This window comes from Saimiri boliviensis, chromosome 2 (genome assembly GCF_048565385.1).
Source record: "Saimiri boliviensis isolate mSaiBol1 chromosome 2, mSaiBol1.pri, whole genome shotgun sequence".
Taxonomy (NCBI): Eukaryota; Metazoa; Chordata; class Mammalia; order Primates; family Cebidae; genus Saimiri; species Saimiri boliviensis.
In genome coordinates, this window is record NC_133450.1 from 146,627,435 (window position 1) to 146,640,283 (window position 12,849).

The window sequence follows — 12,849 nt, forward strand, 5'->3', positions numbered from 1 at the left end:
TTTAGTAGAGATAAAGTTTCCCTATATTGGCCAGGCTGGTCTGAAACTCTTGACCTCAGGTGATCCTCCCACCTTGGCCTCCCAAAATGCTGGGATTACAGGCATGAGCCACCATGCCTGGCAATAACTTCTACTGCTTAGCATTTCACTAGCTGTATTCAAAGTTGCTAAATGTTTTCAAGTATTATATATGTTTGTTTCTTGAAACAAATATCTCATCTTTTACCCTTAGTGACATTGGAGCATTTTCTTTCAGGGTATTTGTTTTTCAGAGGGTTTTATGAAACATGCACATTTCCAAGTTGTGGTGAGCTGGAGAGGCAGACAGGTTTGGCTCCAAAGTTTAACAGAGGATGCTTAACAAAGTTTAACAGCGCCTGGCCAACATGGTGAAATCCTGTCTCTACTAAAAATACAAAAACTAGACAGGCATGGTGGCGTGCGCCTGTAATCCCAGCTACTATGAAGGCTGAGGCACGAGAATCGCTTGAACTTGGCAGGTGGAGGTTGCAGTGAGCAGAGATCACGCCACTGCACTCCAGCCTGGGTCACAGAATGATACTCTGTCTAAAAACAAAATCAAACATACGAAAAAAAAAAAAAAATCAAAGTGTGTCAGGAGTGCAGTGATGTGAGACATGGTCAATGTAGAGAATGGCAGGCTATTCTGGAAAAGTTAGGTTAAAACCATAAGGCTAAGAACTGATAAGGTTAACTGATCACTTTTAGTATGTTTCAGCTTATTGGACTTCCCTTTCTCTCCGGTCGTTCTCACTCCTTCTGTCTTCCCACATATTACCACGTTTCAAGTGTATTTGTTTTTGGACAGGTAGGTTCCATGGATGGAGGGAAAAGGCAGTGTGACAGAGGAGGTGACCTGACAAAGCCCAAATGTCCCAAATGTAGACCTGTCACTACTTTTGGTGCAACCTGAGTAAAATCTCACCCTTCTCTGAGCTTCAGTTTTCTCTTCAGGGGATTAACATCCTCCTTGTGTCTCTGACAATGTCAGTGGAATGATCAAGAGACGAAACAGTCGTGAGACTTTGCATATCAAAGAACTCCTGAGTTCTTAGGAGGACAGGGAGGGACTCTGCAGCCCTCGTGTTACACAGGGCTTTCCTTTCCTTTTCTCTCCTTTCTCTTTGGCTTTTCTTCTAGACAGTCAACAGGGTGTGCTGGAAGAGAGACTAGAAGAGGAGGTGATATTGAAACGTGCCATTTTTGATTTTGTGGATTTTTATTAGAGTACATTGGGAGTGATGGTTAACTGTGTTTCATTTAACCTAGTGCTCTGTGTCTCTAAGTTACCTAGGAGTTGATTAAGAGCTAACACAGCACCTGGCTTCACCCTGGAGCCTTCACTCTGGTTAAGGACAAGATCTCCATGCTAACATTTACAAGCAGCTTACTTAGGACCAGGTATGTTATTAAGGTCTGTCCATGAACAGCAAGATCTGAATCTTGGTAACCCATGGCACGATTCCTAGACACCAGTGTCAGGCTGGATGACTTCCAGGATCAAGAAAGAGATGGCCTCCTTTCGAGGCAAGGAAACAGCTGGGCCCTTATTGCTAAATCCAAGAATTGCTCATTAATAGCCTGACAGAACAGAGTTGCTTCGGCCTCCAGGGCCACTATGCTTTAATCACAGGATTGACGATTAAGTCAGTAATGCTAAAACTGCCGAAAAGTTAGTGCCATGAAGAGGAAGGCCACACTTACATGTAATACCCCATAGTGCAAGATGTGCAGGTTCCCGGATCATCTGGAAAAAAATTAAAATAATGAAAAATAATCATAAGGAATTTGTCATTTTTGAAAAATAGACTCTGGAGAAGTAGTGGCTTGGAATAAAGAATCCTGTGGGATAGTTTCATGAGATGTACTGTCCAGAAATAACATTTGCACAGATTGTACCATTTTTAATTAGTAACAAGATGTACACTAGGATTTATCTTTATCAAATGTAGCAAGGGTTCTCATAAACACTTGGCCCTGACTTTTAAGGAGGAATACGTTCCAGCTACTGGGTCTTCAAATTAAAGATCAATGACCATCCACATCAAGAACCGCCTGGCCTCTACTGAGGTAGAGGAATGAGCAAGTCCACACACAAATATTTGGAAGGGGCTACAAGCTTCTGACCCTGAATAGAGGGTTTTCCGTCAGTTACCACAGAATCTTGCCAATGGAAATGAGCATCATTTGGGGCTCTCCTTTGAAATCACAATTATTTTTCCCAAGTATCCACTTCAGATTATGCCTGTCACAGCTTTCTTACAAAAACAAAACAAAACAAAACTGCCCTGTTCTTATTAAGAGTAATGATTCGGTGCATCCCTGTTGGCTCCGAGAAGGGTTCTTTCCTGCAGCTTTCAGGGGACTTAAAGAGAGAAAGAATTTGGAGAGTTGTCATCATAGTCGATTTCTCTCTCTCCTAACACTTCCCAGAAGATGCAACTCTCAGATATGGCTAGGAAGTGAATTCTGTGACTTCCTCAGGCTTTCAGTTCTTGCATGTAACCGAGTTATCTCTGGCAGGTTCTTTCTGTGATCTAACGTACCCTCTAGTCTTTCTCTTTTTATTTTAATAGGAGATGAAAGGTAACTGCTCCTCCTTAAAATGTTCCTCTTGGTATGTGAAGATTTTATGTCACCTTTAATTAACAAAACTACTATCATTTGAACTTTGTGCATAGCTTTCCTTTCGAATCTATTCTGGCCTCTTCTGATTTTCTTGGATTGCCTTTAGGAGGTAGAGACAGCCTCACCCAAATCTTAGTCACATATTCATCTCAGGCCCTAGGGAGGCTACCGAATGATATTACTGTGTACTACACAGAATGCAACGAATGCATTGCACTAAATGTTAAGTGGGAAAATTTCTAGCAAAGGCTCTGCCAATTAAAGCAGGGATCTGCAGAACCTTCTGGAAATAGCCTGATGATGGTGCAGTGGAAAGAGTGCTGACCTGGAAATTGAGCTACCTGTTGGAAGTTTCAACTCAGGCTTAACTATCTTGTGAACTTGCACAAATGTCATTTTACTTTCTGGGTCCTGGTTTCTGCAGGTGTAGAATGAGCTGGTTGGACAAGATGGTTGTTAAGACTTCCAGAAAGTCACAGATTCTGAAGCCGAACCTAGCAAGAGTTGGCAACTATGGTCCACCCCCCAGACCTTGACCTTGCCATCTATTTATATGTATTGTGTAAGAATGCTTTCATGCTATATAACCAGAGTTGAGTAATTGCAAGAAACCAAAGATGTGTACTCCCTGCTCCTTCACAGAATTTGCCATCCCCTGGCTATAGCACTATGAGCTCGTGACTTTGTCATGCTCATCTTTGCTAGGGGACACAGGTGCCTCTAATTGTCGTAACAGCTGGTTTGAGAGTTCCTCTTAGGAAAAGAACTGTCTGTATTTAGGAAACTATCTTGTTAAGCTCCTTGGGGTAGAAGTTTAATTGGAAAAGTTGAACAAGAGCCAAGACAGTCAAAGAGATAGAAGGGCCCTTCTGCAGGAAGCTGTTATCTACTCATGGGAGAGAAACGGTTTTTAATGTCTGGGTCAACATGGTTTGAAATACAGTGACTAAGGACAGTGAAATGAGCCAAAAACCAAGCTAATTAAGTGGAACCAGGAACTGGAGCTAGAGGTAACCATGAGAAAAGCTCCCTGGAATTCTTAGAAATCTTGGGGAAGGCCAGTTCACAAACTGGGGCTCTGAGCCCATTGCAAAGGTGTGCAGAGGCCCCAGTGAATACCACTGGTTCCACTGGGCTAGTTCATTTTCCCTTACAAGTCTATGCATCCGTATTCTTTTCAGTTTCTAAATAACTTCCTACCCCTCAGCTTGCATTTGGTCAGCTTACTTTGCTCTGCCTCCCTGATGAACATATTTGACTCTAACAGTTTTGCTAATTTGGCAAGGGCTGGGGAAATTCTAATCCTGTTCTTTAATGTTCTGGTCATCCCTCCCATCTAGGAACTTAATGAGCTTGCTCTCTGCTCCTTTAAGCGGGTCACTGATGAGAATGTTAAACAGAACCAAGCCTCAGAAATGTGCATACCAATGCAATCTTGAGTTCAGGGACTTTTCCAGCCCAATTGCACAGTGAATTTGGTACCTTTACAACAGTTTGCATAAATGAATAATGCATAGAACAGGAACTGTGTCTTATAACAGCTTATGAATGCCCATTAGTTTTTCTCATTATTACCAGTTGCTCTAAAGAATGAGAATTATTTAAAAATTTTTTTTCCACCTCAGAAGATCCACAAGTCAGACCTAAGCTAAATGGATTTAGCTTGACCACTGAGAGGCTGCTGCTGTTATGAAATTAAGGAAGAAGGTAACAATCCCAAATCTAGAAGTTGACTCTAAGTCAGCTTGGCATTTAGATGGTAAGGAGGGGTGGCTTCAGGAGAAAGATGAATTTGCCTGGCTTCTAGTCAGTGTGTGACGAGGGGAATGGGAAGGGAGTCTAAACAAGCTACAGTTGTTGGCTGTCTTGGAAGGTGTTATCCAAAGTAGGATGTTTAAATAGCTCTGGTGATTTGATCTTGTCAAACTTTTGAGCTGAGAGAGCATATTTAGGGGAAGAAGGGGAAAGCTCAGTCAGAATTCAGAGAGAGCCTCACACATCTGGAAAAAAGCCTTCAGAAACAGTGGCTGGTTTCCAGCTGCTCATATCCCTGCTAAGGAGAACGTGTGAGCAGATGCCTCATCAGGACAGGGATGCTGTCTTTCTGTCTTGAGAAACTAATTTTTATCGTCTCACTTTTCTGGGCTGGGGCGGGCAGGACGACAGTGTCCACTCTATCTTGAGAGCTCGTCACGATCCCCAGTGTCACCTTCTCACTGTCTCTTTGGGGATCATCCGTACTGTCACTCATCATGAACTCACTGTCCCATGGAGACATTGCCTCCTGCTTCAGCGTCACCTTCAGCGGTCAATTTACATTCTACGCCATTTTATTTTGTTCTCAGTAGTACCAATCACCTTCACCACTGAATTTGGATGGATGAGGGCCACAGTGGGAGCTGTACATACCTTACCTATAAGATGTATTGGAAAGGAGATGTTTTAAACTTGAACATCTAGAGAAGAATTTATTTTTACGGTTTATGTAAACTTGGTGTCCCATAATTCAGGATACACAAAAGTGGAGGGTAAACATAACCATGGCAACCCCATGCAGACTGTGAGAGGGTCCTGGCCTCTTGCTGCTCTGTGAGAAATAAAATGTCAGCTCAAGTCAGGAAGCTGGCATTTCATGAAGATGCAATGTCACAATTACAGGGTGAGCCTGGCCACCCTGGCTATGCTGGCTCGCTGAAGAGACCAGGTCTCCCTTTGGCATCCAGGCTGATATCAAACTCCTGATCCCAAGTGATCCTTCTGCCTTGGCTTCCCATAGTGCTGTGATTACTGGGAAGTTATTTTGTCACTGGATAAAGATACTTGTGAAAAAAACTGGACTTCCAGGTTATTTATCTCAATTTTCTAGCAGAAAAGCATGCAGTTTAAGATGGGGTCTCACTGTATTGCCCAGGTGGTTTTGAACTCCTGACCTCAAGCAATTTTTCTGCCTCAGGCTACCAAAGCCCTGGTATTACAGGCCAGTCCTTGGAGACACCAGGAAATCCAGAGTTTTCTCCGAGAATGGGGATTCTTGAGAAGTGAGTTTCACCTTGAATCAAGAAAGGAGAATCATACTGTCAAAGGCAATCACCCAGGGCCTCGAGAACAGGGGAATGGAGAAGAGCTGGGCTTGACGGGATGATGGTGGTTCTCTCTCCTACCTAAAAGCTACCACTACCTCAAGACCCCCTCAAGATGGTGACCTGTCTTGGTTTCAACACCTTAAATAAGAAACATTGGGAAGATGCATACTTCTCCATTCCACATCAGACATGTCTTAGAGGAAACCCTTACATCTGAATGGCCAAAGAAAAGTATGAGAAAAATGAAAAATCTATGCCAAGCCATTCACAATTTTGCTGGTGCCCTGGAGTCTACATGCATTTCAAGAAGAATGAAGTGTGTCAAACCTGCAGAAGACTGAAGCATGTCTGTCAGACCTGCCTCTTAGACCTGGAGCATGGCCTGCCCATCCAGGTTTGTGACACGGAGTTGTCTTTATAAGATGACATGCCAAAGTCAGATGTCAGAGAAGAGTACTACATGCAGAATGTGGAGAGAGGGGTTTCTAACTCAGACTGAAGACGGCCAGTTGGCCTGCTGGGGAAAGCCACATCCACCAGTGACATGCTGGACAAACTGGCTTGGACCATACCGTATTACCTAAGGAATAAGCCCCACATTTTCTCCTTTTAGGGGAAGGGAGAGGGTAAGAGAGGAGGGGAGTTTCCATACAGACTTGAGAAGCCTACAGGTCCACATGATTCCCTTGCTAATCAGATATTAATGATCGATATGGAGTCAATGACCCTGTAGCAGATAAACTTCTACAGTAGGATTCAACCACGCCTCATCTGGAACTACCAGAGGACAAGTCTATCCCCACACTAGATGTTAGTGGTCTGGGTGATACCATTACTGAGACAGATCTTAAGAAATCATCTCGACCTCTTTAGAGAGATCTGGACAATCCCTGTTGTGCAGAGACAATGGTGTGCTTTCATCCGGGTTTCTGCAGGGCAGGCCGCACAAGTGGCTGCAGAGAAGTTCTTTAATAAGTTGATCGTCAATGGCTGCAGACTCAGTGTAAAATGGGAGGATCCCAGGCCCCCAGAGGAAAGGAAAATGACAGAACCCCAGACCCTGGGATCCAGCTAGAGCCAATTCCAGCAGTGCTGGGAACAATTCCTCCTGCAGCAGCAGCAGATGCATCTGCCAATGACTTCAGCCTACCCGAGAGAGCTCCTTAAGCTGTGGTGCACATTGCCTGGCCATGTTCAGCCGCTATTGCCCTGCCCCCATCCGTGCTATTGCTCTGCCTCTCCAGGATTTGGGCCACACATGTTCTACTCAATAGGACCACCTTCCTTTTACAAGAGGACTCCAGGATCGATCCACTGTCTCTCTCAGGATCCTCAGAGATGGGAGCTCATGTGAGAAAACACAGCAGACCCTAGCACATTATCACACCCCAGGGCTGTATGGAAGAAAGGACACTTAAACATCCCTCTTAGAATAAGTGTATTTTTTTCTTCTGTTGTGGTTTCCATGGTATCTGATGTGTTCAGATGTGGGCAGGTGAAAAATGATGGCCATGCTTTTCTACACATATTCAAAGATTGATGGACCTCAAATAAGATGCCATTAAAACATCTGGCTATTAATATCACATGACAAAACCTAAAACCTATCTTCCCCATTTCTGTGGATGACAAGCAGCTGGGTGAATTGCAATGTGCAACAGAATTACCAACCCAGTCATATGTTCACTTCACCTCTGTTTATGGGTGAAAAATTGACCTGCAGGAAAAAAACCTTTTGAACATGTTTATGTCCACTGGGTATATTGTATTTCATCATCTACAAAAAGGTTACTAGTACTAATTTTTGTAGTGGCTAAGTGTGATTGAACTGTTTCGAATTCACATTATCAGAAAGATAAGTAGAAACCAGTATCCATTACAGCCCAGATCTCTTCTTTGCTCTTCTTTTTCTCATTTATTGCCAAAGAAATTTAATAATTCAGTATCTAAAAAAAGACAAAAATGAAATGTCTTTGTATTCCGATCAAAAAAAGAGGAACATACTAGCTAAAATGCTTCTTACTTGTTTTTTTTTTCCTAATATTATTCTTTTTGCATGTTTATTTTTCTTTTGGGGGAGACAGAAGAGACTCAATGTCTGACGGATAGCTTTTTATCATAATATGCCACAATTGGCCATGAAGTAAATACTATGTTTAGGCAGAATCAACCCTCTGCAAAACTCGGTGGTGGTGGTGGGGTTAATTTCAGGGTGCTCCTGTCTTATCTTTGGCTATCTCATTCAAGCTTCTAGGACCTTCATTCATAGCTCATGCTAGCCAGACTCCCCCGTACCACTCCTATTGAAACATGTCTGTCCTGTGCTCTGTTACTGCAAGAACCTACTAGGTTACTGCCTGGGATGATAGGTGAATGGGCATGGCTGTTATGTGCTCTTGGGAGACTGCTAGGCTGAGTCTGATGGTTTCATAAAGGGCAGGTCCCCCACACATGCTCTCCTGCCTGTCGCCCCGAGAGCTCCTTCAGCTGTGGTGCACATTGCCTGGCCATGTTCAACTGCTATTGCCCTGCCCTCATCTGTGCTATTACTCTGCCCCTACCTCCAGGATTTGGGCCACACATGTTCTACTCAATGGGACCACCTTCCTTTTACAAGAGGACTCCAGGATCTGTTTCTTTCTTTCTTTTTTTTTTTTTTTTTGAGACACTCACTCTCTTCTTAAGTGTCCTAGACTCCTTAGGTTCCTTCCACTTCGACTTTCTTAGGCTACATCTGCAAATGTTCCATAAAATATTACCCATTGGATTGTAGTTTAGCATACCCTGGATACTTGCTTCTCCCAGACAATCTCAATCTTTTGGGCCAGTCACCTCCCCTGCTTCAATCATCTCTACCCTATGCTCCACCAAACTAGGGACTCCATTCACCTTCCCAGGATTCAGCTTTGCCAGTATCTCCCACACTTAGGCCAAGTATTAGATCAAAGTCATGCTCCATCCATACTTCATAGAACTTTTAGCCCCAGTCACCCTCAAAGCCCCATCAACAACAGAAATCTAAAGTTCTAAGCTCCATACTGTTTTATTAATCACTCATTGACTTAAAAAATTAGTATGTTAAAAAATATAACATTTATACACATTATGCTCACCCACTACTTGCATACTAATATATGCATGTATATAACTTATTCATTATTATGTACTAGTACATGAATGTATTAGTGTATTTTCATACTGCTATAAAGAAATGCCTGAGACTGGGTAATTTAAAAGAAAAAGAGGTTTGCCTGGGCTCCGTGGCTTATGCCTGTAAACCCAGCATTTAGGGAGACCAAAGTAGGCAGATCATCTGAGGTTGGGAGTTTGAGACCAACCTGACCAACATGGAGAAACCCTGTCTCTAGTAAAAATACAAAATTAGTTGAGGGTGGCGGCACATGCCTTTAATTCTAGCTACTTGGGAGGCTGAGGCAGGAGAATCGCTTGAACCCAGGAAATGGAGGTTTTGGTGAGCTGAGATCATGCTGTTGCACTCCAGCCTTGGCAAGAAGAGCAACACTCCATTAAAAAAGAAAGAAAGAAAGAAAAGTTTAATGGACTCACAGTTCCATGTAGCTGGAGAGGCCTTGCAATGGCCTCACAATCATGGTGGAAGGTAAAGGAGAGCAAAGACATGTCTTACATGGCGACAGGCAAGAGAGCATGTGTGGCGGATCTGCCCTTTATAAAACCATCAGACATCATGAAACTTATTCACTATCATGAGAACGGCACAGGAAAAACCCACCCCATGATTCAGTTAGCTCCCACTGGGTCCCTCCCATGACACGAGGGGATTATGAGAGCTACAATTCAAGATGAGATTTGGGTGGGGACACAGTCAAACCATATCAATGGATATTTCACATATATTAAAAAGATGTGATAGAGTAGAAAATTAAAGATTTAAGAGGCTAGCATAAAAATAAACATTTCCATACCTCTCTCTGGAGACCAGTGACCCAGGTCACACCTAACCAAATGCTACATCTGAGCTAATAGATCCCCATTTAACCTTGTCAAAACATGTTATGAGTTTGGTTCCTTAAGATTGTAACCAGAAGAAATGGCCCTCTGATGGGGTCACTCACTTGCATGTACCTAAGGAATCCCCTGCATTTGGCTTCCAGCCCTTCTTTATAGATGGATTATTTGACTCTAATTAACTTGTTCACCTAGCATTTTTGGGTCAGGAGGTAAGTAGAAATGTAGACGTGAATGAAAGTGTTTGAATGATATGATTAGATTCTACGTTTTCCACCTCTTCACCACCTTCTGTAGCTTCAGTGTATAAATTTATTCCTCAGAACAAACTTTCTAGATGAAAATCATCAATGATTATGCCTTGATAAAAACCACAATCTGAAAGTTTATCTGTTGGGAATATATTTTTAAAAAGTATAGTACATGCATGCCTCAGAGATATTAGGGGTTCAGTTCCAGACCGCCTCAATGAAATAAATGTTAGAATAAAGCAGGTCACACAAACTCTTTCGTTTCCCAGTGCATATAAAAGAAATACACTATACTGTAGTCTATTAAGTAAGCAATAGCATTATGTCTAAAAAATGTATACACCTTAATTAAGAAATACTTTGTTGCTAAAAAATGCTAATGATCATCTGAGGTTTCAGATCTTTTTGCTGGTGGAGGGTCTTGCCTTGGTATTGACGGCTGCTTGACTGATAAGGTTGGTGGTTTCTGAAGGTTGGGGTGGATGTGGCAATTGCTTGAAACAATGGAATTTACCACATTGATTGACCCTCCTTTACATACAAGATTTCTCTGCAGCATGCAATGCTGTTTGATAGCATTTTACCCACAGTAGAACTTCTTTCAAAATTTGAGTCAATCCTCTCAAACTCTGCTGCTACTTTATCAACTAAATTTATGTAATATTCTGTTCACCGCATCTTTACCAGGAGAAGTTTCCATCTTGAAAAACCACTTTCTTTGCTCAACCATAAGAAGCAATTCCTCATCTCTTCAAGTTTTGTCATGAGATTGTAGTAATTCAGTCACATCTTCAGGTTCCACTTCTAATTCTAGTTTTCTTCCCATTTCCGTCTCCTCTGCAATCCCTTTCTCCATTGAAGTCTTGAACCCTCAGAGTCATTCATGAGGGTTAGAATCAACTTCTTCCAAACTGTTAATGTTACTGTCTTGACCTCCTCCCATGAATCACAATTGATATCAAGAATGGTGTATCCCATGGACAGGAAGATGAGAAAAGACACTGGGAACTACTATGGGAGAGGGGCAATGGCTGAAAAACTACCTATTGGGTACTATGCTCACTGCCTGGGTGATGGGATCATTCATACTCCAAACCTCAGCATCACACAGTATACCCATGTAATAAATCTGCACAGGTATCCACTAAATCAAAACAAAAGATGAAATTATAAAACATATGATGGGTGTAGTGGCTCATGCTGGTAATCCCGACACTTTGGGAGGCTGGGATAGGAGGATCACTTGAGCCTAGGAGTTTGAGACCAGCTTGGGCAACATAGGCAGCCTCTATTTCTACAAAAAAATAAAGATATTAGCTGGACATGTTGTCACGTACCTGTAGTCCCAGCTACGCAGGAGGCTGAGGTGGAAGGATTGCTTTAGCCTTGAAGGTTGAGGCTTTAGTGAGTTAAGATTGCACTACTGCAGTGCAGCCTGGGTGACAGCAAAACCCTGACAGAGAATGAAAGAGAAAGAGAGAGAGAGAGAGAGAGAGAGACAGGGAGGGAGGGAGAGAGAGAGACAGAGACAGAGACGGAGAAAGAGGGAGGAAGGGGGGGGAGAGAGAGAGAGAGAGAGAGAGAGAGAGAGAGAGAGAGAGAGAGAGAGAGAGAATGAGAATGAATGAGATTGAGAACTATAAAGAATTAAAAACAGGAGATAAAATAAAAAATTGGCCAGGCACAGTGGCACACACCTGTAGTCCTAGCTATTCAGGAGGATGAGGTGGGAGGATCACTTGAGTTCAGCCTGGGCAACAGAGTGGAAAAAAAAAAGAGGAAAGAATGATGTACTCCAGCCTGGGCAGCAGAGTGAAAAAAAAGAAAAGAATGGTGAATCCTTTCCAGATGGTTTCAATTTACATTGCCCAGGTAAATCAGAGGAATCACTATGGCGGCTATTACCGTACACAATGTCTTTCTTAAAACTTAGGTTGGGCTTAATGGCTCACACCTGTAATCCTAGCACTTTAGGAGGCTGAGGTGATTGGATTATTTGAGCTAAGGAGTTCAAGACCAGCTTGGGCAACATGGCAAAACCCCATCTCTATAAAAAATATAAAAATTAGCCTGGTGTGGTAACACACAACTGTAATTTTAGAAACAATTTTAGAAACCCAGGACGCTGAGGTGGGGGAATTGCTTGAGCCCAGGAGGAGGAGGTTGCAGTGAGCCAGGAACTTGCCACTGTACTCCAGCCTGGGTGAGAGAGTGAGACCCTCTTGATAATAATAATAATAATGAGACATGAAATTTGAAATTACTCTTCATGGACTGCAAAATGAATGTCCTGTTAGCAGGCATGAAAAAAACATTAATCTCATTGTACATATCCATCAGAACTCTTAGGTGACCAGGTACATTGTCAATGAGCGGTAATGATTTGAAAAGTCTTTTTGTCTGAGCACTAGGTCTCCACAGTGGGCTTAAAGTATTCAGTAACCATTCTGTAAACAGATATGCTGTCCCCAGGCCTTGTTTCGTTTATGGACCGCAGGCAGAATAGATTTGGCCTAATTCTTAAAGGCCTAGTATTTTCAGAATGATAAGTGAACATTGGCTTTAACTTAAAGTCACGAGTTGCATTAGCCCCTAACAAAAGTCAGCCTGTCCTTTGAGATTTTGAAGCCAGGCATTGACTTATCCTCTATAGCTATGAAGGTCCTAGATGGCATCTTTTCCCAATAGAAGGCTGTTCTACCTAAACTGGAAATCTGTTGTTTGGTATAGCCACCTTCATCAGTGATCTTAGCTGGATCTTCCAGACAATTTGCTGCAGCTTCTGTATCTTATCTTTTGCTGTTTCACCTTGTACTTTTATATTATGGAGATAGATAGCTTTTTTTCCTTAGGCCTCATAAACCACCTCTGATAGCTTC

General features: G+C 42.5%; 2 protein-coding genes across 18 annotated transcripts in view; one reads left to right on the top strand and one right to left on the bottom strand.

Moving 5' to 3' along the window:
* Positions 1-12,849, top strand: part of RFK (riboflavin kinase) — a 224,068-nt gene that overhangs the window by 89,320 nt on the left and 121,899 nt on the right. The gene's annotated exons all lie outside the window — the stretch shown is intronic.
* Positions 1-12,849, bottom strand: part of PCSK5 (proprotein convertase subtilisin/kexin type 5) — a 467,438-nt gene that overhangs the window by 53,825 nt on the left and 400,764 nt on the right. For all 3 annotated transcript variants that reach the window (XM_074394654.1, XM_074394653.1, XM_074394655.1), the window contains one exon: positions 1,726-1,768. In XM_074394654.1, the coding sequence (XP_074250755.1) occupies positions 1,726-1,768 (43 nt within the window). The remainder of the gene's footprint in view (positions 1-1,725; positions 1,769-12,849) is intronic.